We start from the raw sequence: 25,601 nt of genomic DNA, 5'->3' as shown, positions 1-25,601 counted from the left end.
TCGAAAGACCCACTAGAGGTTAAAACAGGGCGCACTTGGGGTGCTTTAAGATATCGCTATGCACTCTGGGAATAAAAGTTAATGTCACATATATCGCATTGCCAAGTTTTCGATTTCGGTTATCGTTGGTGTCGGAGATGCACTGCAAGTTTGAGATGAGGCTTTATAAGAACTTCACGAAATTATCATTTTCCCCCCCGTCGTTTAAAGCTAGCCACATATTACTTTCACTTTGTTTTACACCATGGACGCCAGAAATGATTCATGGACATTACATTTTGGAATACGTGTTACTGGGTAGCAGCTAGCTAACTTGCTTGCTAGCTACCTACTGCAATTTACTAGAATACAATCGAATGAAAGAAAGGTCTGAAGTTAGTTAACTTAAATGAAAAGCTCGTAACCATGTGTAGCTAACTTACTGTTGTTTGCTAGCTAGCCAAAGACAGACATTTGATACAATGTTGTTCAGCTAGAGCTGTGGAACTTACTTAGATGCTTGGTATAACTTAACGTTACTCAGAATAACACTCACGTTATTTTAGCTAGCTACTTGCAATAAAGGAAACAATGTATTTTACTTGCTTGTTTTAACTACATAGCTAGCATTCTTCTGACTGCAGTTTTCAAACCAGATAGATAGTAAGATTACATCATTGAGTAGTCTGTCGCCAGCCGAGTTACTCGTCTTGGGTATTTTATTTTCGTTTAAAGTTGCGCCTTAATCAGGAGCCAGGATATTATTGACAAGAGGCTAACATTCGCTTGCATACTGGTTCAGTGGTTGAACTTGTGGTGGCAAGACTAGCTCCCATTGCTATAGTAGCTGGATCTAGTCCTCCGTTAGCTAGCTGTCTTGAATGACAGGGACTTTCTTGCAAAGATCATCAGACCATGTTTTTGTACCGGTCTTACTTTTAAGGGGCCATTGTTATTAGCTAAATACATAGCTATCTAACCAAGTAAATTGCTGAGGATGCCTGGCTCAGAAATTAATCTTTCAAATGCTGATTTGGGAGAATTGGACTCAGAAAGTCTCCCTTCAAATTCCGGTTTGGGAGACTTGCCATGGCTTTGCATGGTTACACTGTTCATTGCCTCCATCATTACATTGATACTGTATCTAGTACAGTATTTTTACAGCGATCTACGGATACAGATGCCTGAGCAAAACAGTGCTGGTTCGGGGGAAGCGGACGTTCTGTTGGGATGGGCGCTTTCACTGAACGGTTGGAAAAGTCAATGGAAAGGGGCTTGGTGCAGAGCTTTGAATGACGAATCGACGAAGTCTGGGGTAAGTCTAGCTACCATTTGTACGCCATATATGTGATACATATGTTTTCATTACTGGGCGTTACAGGTTAGCTTATACTTAACGCCACCATCGAATTTTCAAATAACCTGCTCTTGGTGCTACTGTGGATTTAATATCTTTATGAGTTTTCTGTGGTTTTTGTAGAATCACCTGCAACTGTACACGGACATTTACAAGATACCCTTTTCCCCGAAACGAAAACAAATACGGTATCGCTAATGGCAGGTTAGTTGAAAAATTCAAGTCCCATGTCGACCAAGAGATTGTTTCACTTAACAAATTACTATTGGGAAACTACAGAGCTGACTGTAGCTACGCATTTAAAAAAAAAAATAGTCCCTGATTGACGTTACAAAGAATCCACTGTAGCCAAACAAACAATATATGAGTACAGTATGAACCTAACAAGACTTGAGCACACATGTGAGCATCGTAATAGCACAAGTTCCCTGTCACGGAATACAGTGTCAACAATCTTGATTCCCATACATTGACACTGCCTTGTTGAAACCTCATCTCTCAAGCTACTGTCAAGAGTTGAAGCCCCTGTAGCTGCAAACTGTAAACGTGATACAAATTGTAAAGGTGTTCCATTTCTTCCATGTTCTCTAACTCTTTGATTGAAACTGTCAAAAGTAAGTGTAATGTTGAGATAATGACAGTTGTTGGGGCATAGCCTATTGCTGATCACCTCCTGACCTGACCGGTGTACTCCTAACTCACACAGTGCCCAGTGCAACTAATATTAGAAGAGGACGGCCTCGAGTCATCAGAACTGGTGGTTGGCCAAGTGTCCAGCTTCAAGAAGTCTGTTAATCAGAAGGTAAGAGAGTCTGATACACAGGGACTGGCTCTCATCCAATGGTTCTCAATAAATTGCACACACAATGAAAAGCTCAGTACATTAATGCATTATAGCCCAGATATGGTTTTATTGTTTTTGAATGCTTCTTTTCCTGATAAAATCAAGATTGAGTTAAGATGAAGAATCTGGATCATTGTTGTCATTGTTGAACCCAGTGCAGCGTCCTCATTCTCCTCCTATAGCCAATGAAATCATTTTTCTTTTGGCAGTGTTGGCCTCTTTAACATTCATTACAGCTAGAAAGGCTAGCATTTATGCTGTTGCCATTTCCTAATCAACATGCCCTAATGTCATAACCCGGCTCTGTAGTCAATCCACTCTTCCACTGTAATTCAATGTAGAGGGGCTGCTCTACTGGTGCTACAGCCATTTAACTTAATTTCAGGTCTGCAGTGGCCAATATCCTGAGTTACACAATGTTCATTAACTTCACTGACACTTCCAGACATTTTCCCCCTCCCCTTAAATTGCCGGAGCCAATAGCAGCCTCTTTGCAGTTTTCATGCTGTAAGCACACTTTTACTACCTCATCTCCAGCTCTAAGTTTATGGGATCCTCATATAACCAGCCCTCTTCTAAAAGGAAGGTGAACAACATTCTCAGAAGTTATCAATAAAATTTTCAACAATAGCATTGGCACATTTTGTTTGGAGAAACAAAGCAAAGCAGCGATTTAAACTAGTCTGTGTTATTAAATGCCTGCTCAGTTTTTTGGGGGCTTTTCTGTAATATGCAAGATCCAGATGCTGCTTCATTATTTTTTGCTCCCAGAGACTTTGGTGAACAAAGGTGTGTCCTTGCCCTGCCTCCATTGGTATGTGTGTATGCAGTAAGAAGCTTATGTAGCTGTCCCCTTGTAGCCTGCCCAGTACAGATCAGCACTGTAAAACAACTCAGAACTCGAGTTCTCCAACTTCCGACTCCAGTGTGTTCAAGACAACTGGGAACTCTGGAGTGGAGAAAACTAGCTCCGACTAGGAAAAATCGTTAGAACGGTCATCTAACTCAGATTTCCAAGTGGGAAACTCTGGCATCTTTCTAACGCTCCAACCTGAAGATCAATGATGTCATTATTTGACCTAGTTTTTTTTTCTCCAGAGTTACCAGTTGTCTTGAAAGCACCATAAGGAGACGAGGGAACCAATGACAAGGAGGGTCAAGCAGGGAGAAATGGGCAGTACCTGCCTTTAATGAGATGCTTCATGTTTGAGCTTTCAAGTTGATTGTTGTCACACTCTGAAATAAGCAACACACATAGTTACCATTAAGGAAAAACTACAGGTTAACCAATTGTAATGTGAGCCACGTATGCAGTTTGCAAGAATACCACAATCATGGTTAGGCATGTTTAGCACCAAGCACCTTTTTACCTCAAATACATTTTGGAGTGTTCCCTCGCTTATTGTATGGTACTATTGTAACTATTTGCTGTCTTGTCTTCCCCTAGGCTGCACGATGCAAGGTGGTCGGGGACAAGCTTCAGTTCTCCCTCAGTGCTTCACCATCAGCCATGTCTCCAGGAGAGCCCTGTAGGTACAGCGTAAAGATATCGCCACTTGAACTGCAGGTAAATGAACACAACAGTTGTGCTCACTACATCTGCAGCTATAATCTATCCCTTCCCATTTCAATTGGAGCTATGCTTAATATGAACAAAGGGAGAGCGAGTCAGAGGTGGCAGAATTACTATAAGAAAAATTGGATTACCTTTGCTGTTCTTCGTCAGAATGCACTCCCAGGACTTCTACTTCAACCACAAATGTTGTTTTGGTTCAAAATAATCCATAGTTATGTTCAAATATCCTCTGTTTTGTCCGTGCGTTCAGGTCCCTATCCGAACGGTGACGCGCGGACGCATGTCGTGACAAAAAATTTCAAAATATTCAATTTTCGTACTTCGAAGCATGTGAAACGCTGTTTAAAATAAATTTTTATGCGATTTTTCTCGTAAAATAGCGATAATATTCCGACCGGGAGACGTTGTTTTCGTTCAAAGACTGAAAGAAGAAAATGGACTCTTCACGTGCACGCCCGTGTCATTGTTCTCAGATCGACCACTATCCAAAACCCCTACTGTTTTTCAGCCAGGGACTGCAGAGTCATCATTCCCCGTTCTGGCGCCTTCTGAGAGCCTATGGGAGCCTTAGAAAATGTCACGTTACAGCAGAGATCCTCTGTTTTCGATAAAGAGGCTATAGAAGGCCAAGAAATGGTCAGAGAGGGCACTTCCTGTATAGAATCTTCTCAGGTTTTGGCCTGCCATATGAGTTCTGTTATACTCACAGACACCATTCAAACAGTTTTAGAAACTTTAGGGTGTTTTCTATCCAAATCAAACAATTATATGCATATTCTAGTTTCTGGGCAGGAGTAATAACCAGATTAAATCGGGTACATTTTTTTATCCGGATGTGAAAATACTGCCCCCTACCCAAGAGAGGTTAAGGGAGAGTTATTAAAGTGACTATGCATAGATAACAACAGAGAGAAGCAGCGGTGTAAAAGAGGGGGAGAGTGGGGGTGCAATGCAAATAGTCTGGGTAGGTGATTAGGTGTTCAGGAGTCTTAAGGCTTTGGGTAGAAGCTGTTTAGAAGCCTCTTGGACCTAGACTTGGTGCTCCGGTACCACTTGCTGTACGGTAGCATAGAGAACAGTGTATGACTAGGGTGGCTGGAGGCTGGTGGCTGACAATTTTTAGGGCCTTCCTCTGACACCGCCTGGTATAGAGTTCCTTAATGGCAGGAAGCTTGACCCCAGTGATGTAATGGGCCGTTCGCACTACCCTCTGTAGTGCCTTGTGGTCGGAGGCTGAGCAATTGTCATACCAGGCAGTGATTCAACCAGTCAGGATGCTCTCGATGGTGCAGCTGTAAAACCGTTTGAGGATCTGAGGACCCATGCCAAATCTTTTCAGTCTCCTGAGGGGAATTGGTTTTGTCCTGCCCTTTTCACGACTGTCTTGGTGTGCTTGGACCATGTTAGTTTGTTGGTGATGTGGACACCAAGGAACTTGAAGCTCTCAACCTGCTCCACTGCAGCCCCATCGATGAGAATAGGGGAGTGCTCGGTCCTCTTTTCCTGTAGTCCACAATCATCTCCTTGGTCTTGATCACATTAAGGGAGAGGTTGTTGTCCTGGCACCACACGGCCAGGTCTCTGACCTCCTCCCTATAGGCTGTCTCGTCGTTGTCGGTGATCAGGCCTACCACTGTTATGTCATGTGCAAACGTAATGATGGTGTTGGAGTTGTGCCTGGTCGTGCAGTCATGAGTGAACAGAGAGTACAGGAGGGGACTGAGCACGCATCCCTGAGTGGCCCCTGTGTTGAGGATCCACGTGGCGTGTTGTGTTGTTACCAACCCTTAACACCTGGGGGTGGCCCGTCAGGAAGTCCAGGATCTAGTTGCAGAAGGTGTTTAGTCCCAGAGTCCTTATATTATTGATGAGCTTTGAGGGCACTATGGTTGAACGCTGAGCTGTAGTCAATGAATAGCATTCTCACACAGGTGTTTCTTTTGTCCAGGTTGGAAAGGGCAGTGTGGAGTGCAATAGAGATTGCAGCATCTGTGGATCTGTTGGGGTGGTATGAAAATTGGAGTGGGTCTAGGGTTTCTGGGATAATGGTGTTGATGTGAGCCATGACCAGCCTTTCAAAGCACTTCATGGCTACAGACGTGAGTGCTACGGGTCGGTAGTAATTTAGGCAGGTTACCTTAGTGTTCTTGGGTACAGGCACTATGGTGGTCTGCTTGAAACATGTTATTGCAGACTCGGTCAGGGAGAGGTTGAAAATGTCAGTGAAGACTTGCCAGTTGTTCAGCGCATGTACACGTCCTGGTGATTCATCTGGCCTTGTGAATGTTGACCTTTTTAACGGTCTTACTCGCATCGGCTGCGGAGTGCGTGATCACACAGTCTTCCGGAACAACTAGTGCTCTCATGCGTGTTTCAGTGTTATTTGCCTTGAAGCGAGCATAGAAGTAGTTTAGCTCGTCTGGTAGGCTCGTGTCATGGGCAGAGTTTGGCTGTTTTTCCCTTTGTAGTCTGTAATGGTTTGCAAGCCTTGCCACATCTGACGAGCGTCAGAGCCGGTGTAGTATGATTCGATCTTAGTCCTGTATTGACGCTTTGCCTTTTTGATGGTTCGTCGGAGGGAATAGCGGGATTTCTTATAAGCTTCCGGGTTAGCGTCCCGCTCCTTGATAGCGGCGGCTCTAGCCTTTAGCTCAGTGCGGATGTTGCCTGTAATCCATGGCTTCTGGTTGGGGTATGTACGTATGGTCACTGAGGGGACGACGTCATCGATGCACTTATTGATGAAGCCAGTGACTGATGTGGTGTAGTCCTCAATGCCATCGGAGGAATCTCGCAACATATTCCAGTCTGTGCTAGCAAAACAGTCCTGTAGCTTAGCATCTGCTTCATCTGACAACTTTTTTTATTGATCTAGTCATTGGTGCTTCCTGATTTAATTTTTATTTGTAAGCAGGAATCAGGAGGATAGAATTATGGTCAGATTTGCCAAATGGAGGGCGAGGGAGAGCTTTGTATGCATCTTTGTGCGTGGTGTAAAGTTGGTCCAGAGTTAGTTTTTTGTTGTTGTAATTTTTCCCCCTCTGGTTGCACATTTAACATGCTGATAGAAATTTGGTAAAACGGATTTTAGTTTCCCTGCATTAAAGTCCTCGGCTACTAGGAGCACCACCTCTGGGTGAGCGTTTTCTTGTTTGCTTATGGTGGAATACAGCTCATTCAATGCTGTCTTACCACCCCAGTCAGAGGCTGGCACTATGTAAACAGCTATGAGAAATGCAGATAAACTCTCTAGGTATATAGTGTGGTCTTCAGTTTATCATGAGATAATCTACCTCAGGTGAGCAATAGCTCGAGACTTCCTTAGATATCGTGCACCTGCTGTTATTTACAAAAATACGTAGTCCGCAGCCCCTTGTCTTACCAGACGTCGCTGTTCTATCCGTGAAGCATAAGATATTGCCGTTTTGAATGTCCCGTTGATAATTTAATCCTCTGCGTAGGTCATCTATTTTATTGTCCAATGATTGTACGTTTGCTAGCAGAATGGAAGGAAGTGGGGGTTTATTCGATTGCCTCCGAATTTTCAGAAGGCCGCCCGCCCTCTGACCCATTTTTCTCCGCCTCTTCTTCACGCAAATCTGGGCCTGTTCCCGAGAAAGCAGTATATTGTTTGTGTTGGGCTCCTCAGACTCGTTAGAGGAAAAAAGGATTCTGCCAGTCCGTGGTGAGTAATCGCAGTCCTGATGTCCAGATTAGAGGTCGACCGATTAATCAGAATGGCTGATTTAATTAGGGCCAATTTCATGTTTTCATAACAATCGGTAATCAGCATTTTTGGATGCCGATTATGACCAATTTATATTACAACCCACGAGGAGACTGCGTGGCAGGCTGACCACCTGTTACGTGAGTGCAGGCAGCAAGGAGCCATGGTAAGTTGCTAGCTAGCATTAAACTTATCTTATAAAAAACAATCAATCTTAACATAATCACTAGTTAACTAGCTTGTTGCTTATAGTCAATGCGGTGCCTGAAATTGTGTCACTTCTCTTGCGTTCAGTGTAAGCAGAGTCAGGGTATATGCAGCAGTTTGGGGCGCCTGGTTCGTTGCGAACTGTGTGAAGACCATTTCTTCCTAACAAAGACCGTAATTAATTTGCCAGAATTTTACATAATTATGACATAACATTGAAGGTTGTGCAATGTAACAGCAATATTTAGACTTGGGAATGGTTCCGTATTTCACTGAAAGAATACATTTTTTGTTTCGAAATTATAGTTTTCGGATTTGACCATATTAATGACCTAAGGCTCGTATTTCTGTGTGTATTATATTATAATTAAGTCTATGATTTGATAGAGCAGTCTGACTGAGCGGTGGTAGGCAGCAGCAGGCTCGTAAGCATTCTTTCAAACTGCACTTTCCTCCGTTTGCTAGCAGCTTTTCGCAATGCTTGAAGCACAGCGCTGTTTATGACTTCAAGCCTATCAACTCCCGAGATTAGGCTGGCAATACTATAGTCCCGAAAAGAACATCCAATAGTCAAAGGTCTATGAAATACAAATGGTATAGAGAGAAATATTCCTATAATAACTACAATCTAAAACGTCTTAACTGGGAATATTGAAGACTCATGTTAAAAGGAATCACCAGCTTTCATATGTTCTGAGCAAGGAACTTTAACCTTAGCTTTTTTACATGGCACATATTGCACTTTTACTTTCTTCTCCAACACTGTGTTTTTGCATTATTTTAACCAAATTGAACATGTTTCATTATTTATTTGAGACTAAATTGATTTTATTAGAAATATATATAAAAATCGACCGATTTATCTGTATCGGCTTTTTTTGATCCTCCAATAATCGGTATCGGTGTTGAAAAATCATAATCGGTCGACCTCTAGTCCAGAAGTTATTTTCGGTCATAAGAAACGGTAGGTGCAACATTATGTACAAAATAAGTAAAAAAAATAAGTTTTGAACAAAAAAACACAATCAGATGGGGGCGCACAAAATGTCTGCCTCCTTCTCCGGCGCCATTTAAAAAAAAAAAAAAAAAAAAAAAAAGTCTATTAGGCTACTTTAAATGGAATCCTTTTTTTCTCGGGTATTTTTTTTTCCTCAACCAGAAGAGACTCGGCTATATTCATTCACCATTACTATAATGACACAGGCAGTTTGTCAACATTTCCCCACACATTGATGATAAATCTGCCATGGAAATAGTGTTCAGGCAAAAAAGAAAGTGCATTTGGAAATTATTCAGACCCCTTGACTTTTACTGTTACAGCATTATTCTAAAATGTATTCAATTGTTTTTTTCCCCTCAATCTACACACAATACCCCATAATAACAAAGCAAAAATAGGTTTTTAGACATTTTTGTAAATCTATTTAAAAAAGCATACACTACCAATCAAAAGTTTGGACACTAATTTGCATTATGCTAGAAGTGTTTTCCTTATGGAAGCGGGATTGATTCTCACAACAAATATATATGCATGTATGTACAGTTGAAGTCGTAAGTTTACATATACTTAGGTTGGAGTCATTAAAACTCGTTTTTCAACAACTCAATAAATTTCTTGTTGACAAACTATAGTTTTGGCAAGTCGGTTAGGTCATCTACTTTGTGCAACACAGTTGATTTATTTCATTGTTTTGATGTCTTCACTATTATTCTTTAATGTAGAAATTAGTTACATGCATACATACATGCATACATACATACATGCATACATACATGCATGCATACACACTTATTTATTCATATATTTACTAATTCCTACATTACAGAATAGTGAAGACATCAAAACTATGAAATAACACATATGGAATCATTTTTTTAAACAAAACCAAACTATATTTTAGATTCTTCAAAGTAGCTACACTTTGCCTTGATGACAGCTTTGCACACTCTTGGCATTCTCTCAACCAGCTTCATGAGGTAGTCGCCTGGAATGCATTTCAATTAACAGGTGTGCCTTGTTAAAAGTTAGTTTGTGGAATTTCTTTCCTTCTTAATTTTTCGGCCCTTTTGTCCTTCTGGAAGGTTCTCCCATCTCCACGGAGGAATTCTGGAGCTCTGTCAGAGTGACCATCGGGTTCCTGGTCGCCTCCCTGACCAAGGCCCTTCTCCCCCTGATTGCTCAGTTTGGCCGGGTGGCCAGCTTTAGGAAGAGTCTTGGTGTTTCCAAACTTCTTCCATTTAAGACTATGGAGGCCACTGTGTTTTTCGGCCCTTCAGTGCTACAGAAATGGTTAGGTACCCTTCCCCAGAACTGTGCCTTGACACAATCCTGTCTCGAACCTCTACGGACAATTCGTTCATCCTCATGGCTTGGTTTTTGCTTTGACATGTACTGCCAACTGGGGGACCTTTATCGACAGGTGTGTGCCTTTCCAAATCATGTCCAATCAATTGAATTTACTGTTAACTCGAAATGACACAACGACAAGGTTCCTGTTTAACAAAGTTTACTATACCGTATGAACACACTACAAGGTAGCCATTGCACTCTCGGCTTGGTCCATCAACGAACAGACGTCCTGTGCAGGCGCACTCTTGACTGAGTGATAGCCCCGTAATAACAGAAATATAGGGATACTTAAAACATGAACTTAACATTTACCACAGGTGGACTACAAACAAGTTGTAGAAACATCTCAAGGATGATCAATGGAAACAGGATGCACCTGAGATCAATTTCGAGTCTCATAGCAAAGTGTCTGAATACTGAATACTTAAGTAAGGTCTTCCTGAATTTTTTATTTTTTTTTGTAATAAATTAGCAATCATTTCTAAACCTTTTCGCTTTGTCGTTATAGGGTATTGTTTGTAGATTGAGGAACATTTTTTTTATTTAATCAATGTTAGAATAAAGCTGTCAAATAACAGGGTTACTTTCCGAATGCTGTTGTGCTCTCCTTTATTTAAGTCCGCTTGTACTGTGCTCTTTGTAACCCTTAGGCCTACACTGTTTCTATTCTGACCGATATCTACTTTTACTGATCAAACTTTTTTTGTTGTTGCTTAATCCAGGCATTTTACCTGGGTATTTCAGTGGTATCAGAAATAGCCTTTCTTTGGTAACAAAGATTTGTCTGTACAGCCAGAGCAATCTAGGCATTCTGGGACAGGATGGCCCAGGGCTGTGGCGGTTAGGACTGCACATTTTGGGGAATATTCAGAGATGGAATTAACAGGAATATATGGTAATCAACGGTAATATATGGGAATTAACGGAAATGTATGCAAATTAATATTAATACCATTTAAATTTAATGTTTTTTTCCATTGAATGTATTTAACATATATGGAGACAGAAACATAAACCTTTTACCTTATCATAAGTAGACATAATTGCAAATGATTAAATCCTTCCAATAGAAATAAAAATGTATTAAATAAGTTGACTCTTACATTTTATATTTTAGTCATTTAGCAGTAATGAATGCATACATTTCATGCATTTTTTTGTACTGGCCCCCCGTGGGAATCGAACCCACATCCCTGGTGTTGCACACACCATGCTCTACCAACTGAGCCACAGGGAAGGCATCCCTCTTCACATGGGATGATTTCAATTAACAACAAAATAAAGGGAATATTGAATGATCTATCGCATCTGTATAATGATAGGAAGACACCTAATGCTTTAGTTTCTAGACTATCAGTCTTCCATGTGTTCTTCCTGGACCTCCTCAATGTCCACCACTTGAACATCAGACTCTGAGGCCTCATCTTCACTGTCACTTTCTAACCTTGTTGAGGATAACTTGTTGACATGCTCAAAAAGCCTCAAATTTGCCCGGATGGCCACCAATTTTTCAACTCTTGTATTGGTCAGCCTGTTGCATGCTTTGGTGTGTGTGTGTGTGTTCCCAAACAAGGATCAGTTGCGCTCAGATGTTGGTGGGATTTGGAGGATTATGGAGGCAACAGGGGAAAGAGCCTCAGATCCACAAAGTCTCTGTCACCAGGTAGCTGATGAGATATGTTGGCACGACTGCCATATTGCACCTCCATCCCAAAGCCCTTGCTTGGAAGTGTACTTCGCCAGACTGCCAAGAATCTTGCCCTCATCCAGGCCAAGGTGGCGAGACACGGTAGTGAAGACACCGTAGGCCTTGTTGATCTCTGCACCAGACAGGATGCTCTTGCCAGCATACTTGGGGTCCAACATATATGCTGCGGCATGTATGGGCATCAGGCAGAAGTCTTCACGCTTTTTGATGCATTTCAGAACTGCAGTTTTCTCTGCTTGGAGCAACAGTGAAGTGGGCACGGCAGTAAAGATTAGGAAAAAATGAGTAAAAAAAACAAATACAATTTCATGTACAGATAAATAGTTAACTACACTGCTCAAAAAAATAAAGGGAACACTTAAACAACACAATGTAACTCCAAGTCAATCACACTTCTGTGAAATCAAACTGTCCACTTAAGAAGCAACACTGATTGACAATACATTTCACATGCTGTTGTGCAAATGGAATAGACAACAGGTGGAAATTATAGGCAATTAGCAAGACACCCCCAATAAAGGAGTGGTTCTGCAGGTGGTAACCACAGACCACTTCTCAGTTCCTATGCTTCCTGGCTGATGTTTTGGTCACTTTTGAATGCTGGCAGTGCCTTCACTCTAGTGGTAGCGTGAGACGGAGTCTACAACCCACACAAGTGGCTCAGGTAGTGCAGCTCATCCAGGATGGCACATCAATGCGAGCTGTGGCAAGAAGGTTTGCTGTGTCTGTCAGCGTAGTGTCCAGAGCATGGAGGCGCTACCAGGAGACAGGCCAGTACATCAGGAGACGTGGAGGAGGTCGTAGGAGGGCAACAACCCAGCAGCAGGACCGCTACCTCCGCCTTTGTGCAAGGAGGAGCACTGCCAGAGCCCTGCAAAATGACCTCCAGCAGGCCACAAATGTGCATGTGTCTGCTCAAACGGTCAGAAACAGACTCCATGAGGGTGGGATGAGGGCCCGACGTCCACAGATGGGGGTTGTGCTTACAGCCCAACACCGTGCAGGACGTTTGGCATTTGCCAGAGAACACCAGGATTGGCAAATTCGCCACTGGCGCCCTGTGCCCTTCACAGATGAAAGCAGGTTCACACTGAGCACGTGACAGAGTCTGGAGACGCCGTGGAGAACGTTCTGCTGCCTGCAACATCCTCCAGCATGACCGGTTTGGCGGTGGGTCAGTCATGGTGTGGGGTGGCATTTCTTTGAGGGGCCGCACAGCCCTCCATGTGCTCGCCAGAGGTAGCCTGACTGCCATTAGGTACCGAGATGAGATCCTCAGACCCCTTGTGAGACCATATGCTGGTGCGATTGGCCCTGGGTTCCTCCTAATGCAAGACAATGCTAGACCTCATGTGGCTGGAGTGTGTCAGCAGTTCCTGCAAGAGGAAGGCATTGATGCTATGGACTGGCCCGCCCGTACCCCAGACCTGAATCCAATTGAGCACATCTGGGACATCATGTCTCGCTCCATCCACCAACGCCACGTTGCACCACAGACTGTCCAGGAGTTGGTGGATGCTTTAGTCCAGGTCTGGGAGGAGATCCCTCAGGAGACCATCCGCCACCTCATCAGGAGCATGCCCAGGCGTTGTAGGGAGGTCATACAGGCACGTGGAGGCCACACACACTACTGAGCCTCATTTTGACTTGTTTTAAGGACATTACATCAAAGTTGGATCAGCCTGTAGTGTGGTTTTCCACTTTAATTTTGAGTGTGACTCCAAATCCAGACCTCCATGGGTTGATAAATTGGATTTCCATTGATTATTTTTGTGTGATTTTGTTGTCAGCACATTCAACTATGTAAAGAAAAAAGTATTTAATAAGATTATTTCTTTCATTCAGATCTAGGATGTGTTGTTTAAGTGTTCCCTTAATATTTTTGAGCAGTATAGTTGGATTAAACATCTAATATGTAAGATAAATGTTTTAATGAAACATGTTTGGAAACAGGTGAATTAACACTCCTCGGTTAGCAGGCTCAAGCAAGTTAAAACCCACATGGTAGCAAAAACTAACTAGCAGAAATTGTTAACAAGTTAGAAATTATTTAAACACACTTTGCTGTAGGCTACTATTTACTAGTTAACAAAGAATCATGTATGTCATATAATATATATTCACCGCACCCAGTATTGTAATCAAAACTTACCAGAAAACATGTAGTCCTTGGCTCAGACAGTGTAGTAGTGTGGGCTCAATAGCATCTCATTAGTGTGCAAGATCATGAGAATCAGCTGTACATGTGATGGAAGAATGCACTGTGCATGCAGAGGGTTGCAATTCCATTGAATTGGGGATAGTTTAACCAAAATATACCACAAGACCTAGAATAGCCTTGTGTATCCCACAAAAAAAGTTCACTGTTATAAGCAAAACATTTTTTTATGAATTTAAGCCAAATTCCAGTGAAACAGTTTGGGACAGTTGTGGGATGCGATAGATCCCAAATTAATACAACCACTCGCAACAAAAAACTTTTAAAAGCAATAAGCTGATGCAACAGATCAAAACGTTTAGCTTAAAATGTTGGTAAACTATTAGGCTGTTTCTTTACATTATAAGCGCAGCAATACGCACACGGCAGTAGGCAATAAGTGCAAATGTTCCAAAATGCAATCAATTAGCGGGATAACGCTGTTCTCAAAAGTGTCCGGTAATCTGATTTTATGCATGTAATGCTTTAACATAAAGGTGCATTTTTATGGTTTAAATGATCTTCCCCGAACTTGAAACTCAAGCGCCGACTATGTATGCCGGTTGTAATGTGGATGAATGTGCTTTATTTTAAGAAGTTATTTGGCCACTTTAGTTGTGATACAATCCTTATCAAAACATATAGGATTATGGGCTAGGCTACATGAGGTGTGCGACTAGGATTTGAAGAAGTGCAACAACAAAAAAGGCATGCGCTGTTTCTTGCCTTACTGCACATGCTGGGCATCATTCACAAGTGATTATATATCATTTGCAAGTGATATTGTCACATCAGACTTCTTAATTTAATGCTGTCTTCACATATACTAAATAGATGTGTGAAATTACTTTTGATTTAGGATGGACCATTATCATGCACCTGTCTCGGAACAAGAAAATCTCTGCACTTTAAATTGCGAATGGAGGACACTTTTCCTGTGGTTCATTTGTATGCTAGCCAATTAGGCCATACTCCTGTTGTAAAGCGACGCAATGTGTTTAATATTAGTAAAGTGGATAAATAAATATAGTAGGCTTAACCTATAGAAAGCTGATGGGATCCTCTTTTTAGTAGAGGCCATCAACTCATGCAATTGCATAGCCTATAGAAATGTTGCACAGCATGAGCTCATGGGCTCTCATAAAGTGTTTGATTAGATTTTCGATTACATTTGCATTGATGTCAGAGTGATTAGAGGGAGAATAGAGTGCTGAGTACCAAGCAGTTAGCAAGTTTGGTAGGCTACTAATGACCATCAGCAGCATCAGAGCTTGGAGAAGCATAGTTACTGTTAAATTATCACATGGAATTTGACTGCAGTCATGATTCGTGACTGCCAGTGTGCCAGTTATACAGTCACCGTAACAGCCCTAGAATGGCCCAGTCACTAGTACAGTATTACCTCTGACGATCACCTCCACTCTCGCTCACTCCCTCTCTCACTTACTCTCTCTGTGCTGGGCTGCTCAATTACAGCCCATTGTGTTGGCTTGCACTCTGAGCTGTGTGTGTGTGTGTGTGTGTGTGTGTGTAACTGTGTTGTTGCTTATGGTAGTACTTTTGCCCTCTGTTCTCCAGTTGGACTTGCAGATGAGGGAGGCTGAAGGGCAGGTCCAGGTGGTCTGGGGGGTGTGCCATCTCGAGACTTGGGACCTGCAGCTCAGCCCCAGCTTCCCACAGGTACAGCCCACAGTCTCAGTACACAGTCTCAGTACACATTTGAAAAAAACGACGTAAGCGCTTCAATACTTCTTGAGTGTAAACTGCAAACCTGAACATGTTCCTTTAGGATATATCCCAAAACCATCAGTCCAGACAAGTCAAGTGTAATGGCGATGATTGCTAGTGATGTGATGGGATAGTTGATCGGTTTGTTTGTTTTGCGTCTCTGTCAGGACCATGCCACAAGCCCCAGTGTGGCTGCAGTAAAGGACAGGCTGAGACAGCTGCTGTGTGCGGTGCGTCCCTCCGTTACGCTGAGTTGCAGGCCTGCTCAGGCCACAGAGGTCAAGGTGAGAGGAAGACATACGACAACACAGCGTCAGCACATCGTGCTCCTGTCACCCCGTGGTCATCTCTATACCTCTCCATTGATTGATGTGCTGAAGCGCTACATAGCAACATTGATAGGTTGCTTAGTCTCTACACCCCACGTTCTTGAGTCAGGTGTGTTAGTGCTGAGCTGGAACAATAGCCTGCACACCCTCTAGCTCCACATTTCTACTCTGCACTACATGGCATATGGAAGTGCCTAGTATCGCCATGTTCTCTGTCACCTTTTCTAGGAGGCCCGTAACAAGGTGACATCACCGCCCAAGCCCCCCCGAGCTCACGACTGGAAGCTGCTGGTAAAGAATATCCGGGTAACGTGTAAGGAGCAGGAGGATGGTGCTGCAGGTGAGGGACATCACTGGGTCACAACCTGGTTCGACTATAGAAACATGATCAAAACTCTGAAGTGTTGTTACAGCTCCAAATGTGCCTCATCTTGAGGTGGCTGCCAGAAGAGATGACTGCATCATGGAACCCAAGGAGTCACTGAGACGTGTTCTTTTCTGACCTCTGAACCCTAGTCACTGTGGTTCTAAACTCTCCTACAGTAGCAGGGCTGTCATAGCTGTAGCTCATCACCCCACAGCAGGGGCAGAGCCTATCTCCCTGAATAGATTACCATTGATAAATGAATTTGTGGCGTTCACCACTTCTCACCCCAGTTGCTTCTTTTTCATTAAGGAAAAGTGGACAATTATGCTGGTAGGATTTTTGAAATTGGCTGTGACCCAAAGCTAAGGAGGCAGCAGCTTTTTGGTGTATGCTGTCTGAAAGGCTCTACCTAACTGCAGATATTTAATGAATTAAAGCAATCCAGGTCCCTTTTATTGAGTTTCAGCCTGGCTTGTCAGTCACTGGTAAAGTTTCCTGCTATCTTGTTATGGTTCCATCCCCTTAGCTTAGCCTCAGTCCGGCCTGAAGCTGAGTGTTTAGTTGGCCAATAGCCAGGGCAGCTTGTGTGTCTACCAGTTGATGCATTATTCATTATGTTACAAGCCTGATAGCCAGAGCTGCTTTATCTCAGCCATTGACATGTGCTGGTCACAAAGTCACTCAAAGTTATTAGCTTGCTATTAAACTAAAGTGTTCAGACAATAGACGTCGAATGAACTTATTCTAGTTCTATGGTTCAGACATCTAAAGTCAATTTGATCTAATGTTCAAAAATCATAATGCTCATGAATTGAGTTGTCAGTGTAATGTATTGACTGGTGTTTCATTATCCCCAACCCCAATGTTTGATTTGTATGTGAACATGCATTTCTGTTAAACTCATCTTCTGTTTGCTCTTTGCAGGCAGTCTGAATCCCCTGTGTGTGCTGCAGCTAGATGACCCTCCACAGAAACTCTCCACTTCAGTCCTACAGAACACAGCCAGCCCAGCCTGGGACCAGCCCTTCATCTTGTGAGTCCAGCTCCAATGCTGCCAGAAACAGTCTTTACAGACCCCGGTCTATAGGGAAAACAAAAATGAATTTGTAGCCTGTGAGCTCAATCGCTTAGTAAACACTTGCCACCGGTTGCGTGATATCCAACCCACAGTCCTCCTTTCTCCCTCCCTCACTGTCTTTCTGTTACTCGTTTTCAGTTTAGTGACTGTTTCTCTTTCTCTCATCAGTGAGCTGAATGGACAATCAAAAGAGCTGAAAATTCAGCTGCTCGATGATAGGAAACCTCAGGAGAGTAAGTGTATCTTTGTTTTGAATCTCTGTCTTTAGGTACAGGGAGAGGGAATGATGCTAATACTCTGTCCCATTTGCACCCAAAATAGGTTTACTTTGAAGTTGTTTTTAAGAACAATAAAAGCTTTGTCTGACAGTTACAATGTCCTCTGTATCGTGTTGTCTGCCATTTTACTCATTTGTTTTTCCTGTATGTATGTATGAAGTCTTGTAATAGCAAACTGATTGGGATGTGTTGTCTTCCTGACAGACACCTTACTGGGTCAAGTGTCCGTGCCTTTTGATCTGGTGAAGAAGCAGCCCAAAGGACAGCAAACATTTACACTCATGACCAAAGATCAAGTGACAGGGTCACTTACTACTGAGGTGAGAACTATCTTTTTAACTACTTAATGCATATTATATTCATGTCTTACCCAACACATTGTTTCACACAATGTTTTTGAAGTTTTATTGAAATTCCAACCAGTTATACTTGAACACGTGTGATAATCACCTCTTTACCTTCTTTCTCTTGTACCACAGTTGACCTACCTGAAACCCAGTGAGGTGCGGTCGTGGCAGTCCCCTACTCCAGCCCCCACTAAGAGAGTGGAGATGGACCGCACGGTCATGCCCTGCGGTACTGTGGTCACCACAATCACTGCAGTGAAGAGTAAACCAGGTCGACCACTACTGCCTGGACTGAGTATAACCCAGCGTACGTATTGAAATAACGTTTTAAGCTGGAACACCAAAAATACGGCAAAAGAGACTCATTTGAAGGTCCTTCTTATCCACATACTACAGACAACCATTCTCTGGAGCTTTGATGTTCAGGCATTTTGACACTAATTACTGTCTCTAGTCTAGGCTAAGCCTTACTATGAGATGTTGCTTACAGGAGATGGGCTCAGATTATTTTAAATCAAATGTATCAAAAATAAAAAATCTATTTGTTCATAAGCCACTTATCCAAGTGATCTTGTTTTCAGAGACCTCCTCCAATCCTCCCAGCGGCACCAAGTCCAAGGTGTCAGGACGGAGCGTGCTGGGGATCATGGGGAGCAAGGCCTTGTCCTCCTCCGACACAGAGCTGCTCATGCTCAACGGGACCGACCCCGTTGCCGAGGCTGCCATCCGCCAGCTCCACGAGTCCGCCAAGCAGAAGCTCAAGTCCCCGGTCAAGAAGAGCACCATCATCATCTCAGGAGTGACCAAGGTACCATAATACGTAGGATTTGTATTGGGCTTTTCTGAAAGCCAAAGACGTACCTTACAGAGCAGCTAGGCAGTACACTCTATCTCCAACAGTGGGTTTTCTGTTCTGTACTCCATTTCCCAGACTCCTCTGTCTCAGGATGATGAGATGGCTCTGATGGCGGGCTATGCTGCTGCGATGGACGCCTCCATGTCGGAGGGGGGATCTCAGGAGATCGCTGTGGCAACTGCTTCAGTAGTAAAAGCCAGTAGCAAACCCCCAGAGGTGTCGTCAGACCCCGAGGAGGGCCCCAGTGGAGTGGCCCAGGCTCAAGCCCAGCAGGCCCCGGAGGACTGGGAGTGCCAAGCAGGAGAGGGCACGGACCAAGATCCAGACAAAACCTCCATGTCACTATGCATCTCAGAGTCTGGATCCAAAAAGAGCAGAGGTGGGATTTGATGGAATGTGCCCTATGCCAGCCCTGTGCAGACAGATCTCATTGCTGGGTTTATTTTTGGCCTTATTCTCTCCTATGATATTCTACAGGGCATATCACTTTGGTACCTATCTTACACTATTCAAGTCCTAATGATCCGGGTAAATGATCCTGGTCAATGCTCCTGTCTGTTTGCTGTGTCTCTTTCTCTCCCTCTCTCTTTCCATGTCATTTATCTAATTTCTCATCGTTCCTTCCTCCTGTCAAAATGTATCATGTCTTCCCTTGTCACGTTCTTCTTTGCCTTCTTAGAGGAAACTAATCAGAAATGATTTCCAGACAAGTAAGTCACCTCCCGAACAGCAGTAGCTTGGTACAGTAGTGACTAGATTAGAATGCTATCCATCTGTGAAATGTGACATTCACATTTGCTTTCAGATGGTATAACATCCATTCAGTTTTAGGCTGGAGCAGTGCCTAGTTTGGTTGCAGGAGCAGTTATAGGCGCATTCTGTCATGGTTGGTTCTATTTTTCAAGTCCAGATTTATTAGTTAATCCACTTTCTCTTTTTCACCTTGTCTTTGTCTGTGTTTGATTGTCCTTGTTTTCAGCTTGAGTCTTTTGTCCTTGTTCAATGGTGTTTGTCTGTGTTTGTTGTTTACCCACTTACCCTAATTTACTCCCATTCATCAATATGTGGTTTGCATAAAGGTGTGGTTCACCTTTCTTCTCCTCCCAAGGTAAAGTGATCGGTATCTGCCAAGGTTTTGTATTGAAGCGTGTGTTTCGTAAACTAAGGGTGAACGTTGGCCCACATATTCACAGTATCATTTGCATATAACTTGGCTCCAATTTATGAGGTGCATTGTGCAAACAAGAATTCCTGTTTTTTGCCCTATCGTGTTAGTGAATATAGATAGCCTGGGATTATGAGGGTATAGAACACTATCTGACAGTTACTGTCAGCTGGAACAGCCGTCCCTGGCCATCTTCCGAAAACATCGTAAACCCTACCTCTAAACAGTATCTTAAATAATACCCCCCCATTTACAAAAACTTCACCTGCACTTAAACCCCCCCCCCCCCCCCCCTTCTAGCTTGACTGATAGAAAGTACATTTTTCCTCAATAACGTAGCTGTCTGTGATACGTGGTTATCTTAAGATGAATGCACTAACTGTAAGTCGCTCTGGATAAGAGTGTCTGCTAAATGACTTAAATGTAAAATTAATTATATTAATTTAGGACGACCTCCTCTGGTTTCCTTCTCTCCCTCCCACCAGGAGGCAGCTTCCTGCACAGGAGTGCCAAGCTGTTCTTCCGCCGGCGCCGCCAGTGCAAAGACCCGGGGATGAGCCAGTCGCACAACGACCTGGTGTACTTGGAGCAGCCTGTGACGGTAGACCGGGAGAAACGCACGGCCACCTTCAGCCGGATGCTGAACCGCAAGCTGCTGCCTACGAGCAAGAGCAAAGCCAACAGCTCCACCACCACCCAAACAGTGACACCCTCTCCTACCCCGGGGGAGCAGCATGCAGCATGACCCCCCCACTCCACCACCCCTACCACCCGTCTCCTTCCCCCCCGATAGTCCTCCACTCCACCACCCGTCTCCTTCCCCTCCGATAGTCCTCCACTCCACCACCCGTCTCCTTCCCCTCCGATAGTCCTCCACTCCACCACCCGTCTCCTTCCCCTCCGATAGTCCTCCACTCCACCACCCGTCTCCTTCCCCTCCGATAGTCCTCCACTCCACCACCCGTCTCCTTCCCCTCCGATAGTCCTCCACTCCACCACCCGTCTCCTTCCCCTCCGATAGTCCTCCACTCCACCACCCGTCTCCTTCCCCTCCGATAGTCCTCCACTCCACCACCCGTCTCCTTCCCTTCCGATAGTCCTCCACTCCACCACCCGTCTCCTTCCCCTCCGATAGTCCTCCACTCCACCACCCGTCTCCTTCCCCTCCGATAGTCCTCCACTCCACCACCCGTCTCCTTCCCCTCCGATAGTCCTCCACTCCACCACCCGTCTCCTTCCCCTCCGATAGTCCTCCACTCCACCACCCGTCTCCTTCCCCTCCGATAGTCCTCCACTCCACCACCCGTCTCCTTCCCCTCCGATAGTCCTCCACTCCACCACCCGTCTCCTTCCCCTCCGATAGTCCTCCACTCCACCACCCGTCTCCTTCCCTTCCGATAGTCCTCCACTCCACCACCCGTCTCCTTCCCTTCCGATAGTCCTCCACTCCACCACCCGTCTCCTTCCCTTCCGATAGTCCTCCACTCCACCACCCGTCTCCTTCCCTTCCGATAGTCCTCCACTCCACCACCCGTCTCCTTCCCCCCCGATAGTCCTCCACTCCACCACCCGTCTCCTTCCCTTCCGATAGTCCTCCACTCCACCACCCGTCTCCTTCCCTTCCGATAGTCCTCCACTCCACCACCCGTCTCCTTCCCTTCCGATAGTCCTCCACTCCACCACCCGTCTCCTTCCCTTCCGATAGTCCTCCACTCCACCACCCGTCTCCTTCCCTTCCGATAGTCCTCCACTCCACCACCCGTCTCCTTCCCTTCCGATAGTCCTCCACCCCCCCACTCCACCACCCTCTGATAGTCCTCCACCCCCCCACTCCACCACCCTCTCCTTCCCCTCCGATAGTCCTCCACCCCCCCACTCCACCACCCTCTCCTTCCCCTCCGATAGTCCTCCACCCCCCCACTCCACCACCCTCTCCTTCCCCTCCGATAGTCCTCCACCCCCCCACTCCACCATCCTCTCCTTCCCCTCCGATAGTCCTCCACTCCACCATCCTCTCCTTCCCCTCCGATAGTCCTCCACTCCACCACCCGTCTCCTTCCCCTCCGATAGTCCTCCACTCCACCACCCGTCTCCTTCCCCTCCGATAGTCCTCCACTCCACCACCCGTCTCCTTCCCCCCCGATAGTCCTCCACTCCACCACCCGTCTCCTTCCCCTCCGATAGTCCTCCACTCCACCACCCGTCTCCTTCCCCCCCGATAGTCCTCCACTCCACCACCCGTCTCCTTCCCCCCCGATAGTCCTCCACTCCACCACCCGTCTCCTTCCCCTCTGATTGTCTTCCAGCCCCCCCCCCCCACTCCACCACCCCCTCTGATAATCCTCCAGTACCCCACCCCTACCACCCTCTCCTTCCCCTCTAGGCCTCCAGCCCCTCTCTACTTCCCCTCCGATAGTCCTCCACCCCCCCACTCCACCACCCTCTGATAGTCCTCCACCCCCCCACTCCACCACCCTCTCCTTCCCCTCCGATAGTTCTCCACCCCCCCACTCCACCACCCTCTCCTTCCCCTCCGATAGTCCTCCACCACCCCACGTTGCCTCCACCTCTACCACCTTGCACTGACTGAGAGACTCCACTTCTCGATCCGTGAATCCTCCATTACTGGTTGGAAGGCAGTATGGAGGTAAAATATTATCTTTATCTCCCTCCGGCTCTTCCACCAACCTCGCCTTTTTTTGGAGCAGAAATATTTGGTGTTTTTGGGTAATGCTAATTTGAAATGTTTTTTTCTTCAACTCCATGCCATTTCATGATCCTTTTTTTGTAACATTCTTGAAACATATTCTGTATTTGTGGCCTTCTAAACCAGAAGAATAACTACTGGTGGCCAACCTGCACCCTCATCCTATTAGAGGGTAGTAACACAGATAGAACAATGAGAGAGATATTTCACCGGATGTATAAATGTGAAGCATCTGGTTGGTGTTTCCACTCACTAACAAATATAGTTATGAGAGAGAGCCAAGTGGTCGTCAGTGGGAGAAGATGGAGTGAGATGGATTTTGGCCAACATTCTGCTAGTTTTGTCATTGATTTAAACATTTGATGTCCATACAGTTTTCTGCTTCCATAACTAGAATCAGTAACAAACCGAGTGGACTGCACTTTGTAGACTTTACCCTTTGCTAAAGTTTTGAAAATGCTGTTCTTTTGGAGTGCAAAGGCGAATTCAGTTATTGCACACGTGCACTTCAGAGTAAGCGTTCCCTAACGGAAATATCAAAATAAATTCTATAAAGTGCCAATAAGATCTCACTAGCTCGTGCTTGGCTCTGCCCACTATGATTCATTTGCTCCCATTGGAAACGACAGACCAGAGCCTATCTTGGGTCAGTTATAAAAATATTTGGTAGTGAGGTCAACCCTGACCTTTGACCTCTTAAAGGGTCCAATTGAAATGTGGCCCAGAGGGACCAAAGAAGGAGAGAAGAGTGGTATTGACATGATTTGCACATATTGCTAGATACATTTTCTAGGATTTACACTCAAGGTGTGATTCTTAAGCTTTTTAAGAGCAATTACTTGAACTGCTCTTGTGATAGAGGTTATCTTTATAAATAGCAAGCAGTTTGTGTAGGCATTTTGTGATTGAGAGAGGAGTTTGTGTTGACAAAGGGAGACGGTTTGTTCCACTGCAAGGCTGATACTAGTGGGAGATGATAAAGCCTAACATTTTAATTCTTATCAAAAGTAAATTCACATACAAACTTCAGAGCTATTATGAAAATCTTAAGCCAGACTAAACATTTCAGACATTGGCAGTTATGGCAGTTCTGTGTAAATTATATCTTTTGATGTCATTGGTTATCTCATACAGTTTTGTAAAGTCCAAAATTACAGTTGGTAATAAAGAATTGGGGATTTCCACCATAAACACTATTTCTAAACAGTGCAGTGACATCATGGAGAACATGAAAATTGCAATTTTCTGTTTGATATTAACATTTAAAAATATTTTTTTGCTTTGTATTATCACTTTTCTTTTAAATATTGCAGTGTTTTAAAATGAAATGCAATTTCCTCTAGTCTTCCGACCTAAAGATTCCTTACACTACAACTGCCTGGGGTTGGTGAGGTGGAAAATGGAACCCCAATGGCATCATGCTGAGAGAGAGAACGAACGTGACACTACCTCAAGCCATACTTGTTGCAGTGTTCACTAAAAACACAGTGGTCATTCACTCATGCGTTTCTGCAGTTTTTTATTTTAAAAATGAAATGTAACATATCAGCGCTTTAAACATTGTCTAAACAGAAAGGATGATACATCTTTGGGAAATCTGAATGGTTTGACTACTTTGGGATTTTATCTAGCTAATGATTTGTACTTTTATTTAAGCAGGTAAATTAAAAGAGTTGTTTTAAGATCAATTCCCTGCCAGCTACTGTTTTTATTCTCATTGCATGAACCTACTGAGAGGACTGCTATACTCTTTTGGACATGATGGCAGTACTCATGGACAGATGCTCTACTGTTTACAAGGCTTTTGAAAAGACTGGAGAACAGTTCTTCTACCTGTGTAGTAGTGACAAACTGTAGTGGGATTACCTCTTGGAAATTGTCATTTTTTCAGGTATGACCAGTCTTCGAATGACTTAGGACTTGCTGTCCCAGGATGGCAGTAGCTGTGCTATCTATACCTATCATCTGGTATTTTCGGAGGACTTGAATGTTGCTGAGTGGCATTAAAATGAGATAGACGAGCCAGTTGGATTTCCCCTCAACAACCCATATGAAAACATAATCAATGAGTTGTGTTTTTATGATATCCTTGGATGACTGATTACACTGGGGTATCTGGTTGCTGAAAAAAAGGGTATGCCATTTGTGTTGATTTTGAACAACAACATTAACTAAGTTCTCTGTCTGCTGCAGATACTGTATGGGTTATATGTGTCCATATTATTCCTTTTTTTACGTCCCTACTGTGAAGTATGAACGAGCGTCAAACCCCTCAGATCCTGTAACCGGTCACATATTTGAACAGTGGTGGGTCAAATATTGACATAAGCTCCTGGAAGGGTTACCAATGAGCTGACTGCTCCTTGTTTCTGTAAATAAGGTCCTTTTTAGAGCCATCTTGCAGCTTGAGGTGTATGCCGAAACCCAAAGTCATCTTTAAACCTTGTTCAAATTTCAGAAAAGAACGTGGGATGTTTTAAACATGCAAACTTGATTCTAAGCCTAATCGATGGCAACTGACAAGTGCAAGATTATGCATTTCAATAAGCAGTGGGCCTGTATATTATTAAATAGCTTCCTGACATTTTATATTGGCTCTGTGAAATGTACAGAACCTGGCTGCCTGCTAATATTTAATGGCAGTCAATGCCATGCAGGGATTATTACTAATTATTGACATATCAGGTTTAACATCTTGAGCAATAAATATAAACTGAATAACCACTCAAGTGTGTGGTTTTCTTTGAATCTCTGTGACAAAATGCTTATTGCCTTTATGATTAATAGGGCTATATGTATTT

The 25,601-nt window shown here is 44.1% G+C and overlaps 1 protein-coding gene across 1 annotated transcript; it reads left to right on the top strand.

Annotated features, from left to right (window-relative positions):
- The first annotated feature begins 39 nt into the window (after positions 1-39).
- Positions 40-25,524, top strand: LOC106567954 (C2 domain-containing protein 2). The gene is made up of 13 exons (XM_014137873.3): positions 40-1,294; positions 2,043-2,138; positions 3,628-3,747; positions 15,524-15,625; positions 15,841-15,957; positions 16,231-16,342; positions 17,294-17,402; positions 17,616-17,680; positions 17,930-18,045; positions 18,205-18,379; positions 18,654-18,880; positions 19,004-19,307; positions 20,579-25,524. The coding sequence occupies exons 1-13, from the start codon at positions 977-979 to the stop codon at positions 20,836-20,838; spliced, it is 2,121 nt and encodes a 706-aa protein (XP_013993348.1). The 5' UTR covers positions 40-976; the 3' UTR covers positions 20,839-25,524.
- Positions 25,525-25,601: the final 77 nt, after the last annotated feature.

Source organism: Salmo salar, chromosome 13, assembly GCF_965601325.2.
Source record: "Salmo salar chromosome 13, fSalSal1, whole genome shotgun sequence".
Taxonomy (NCBI): domain Eukaryota; kingdom Metazoa; phylum Chordata; class Actinopteri; order Salmoniformes; family Salmonidae; genus Salmo; species Salmo salar.
This window is presented reverse-complemented; position numbering and strand designations above follow the sequence as displayed.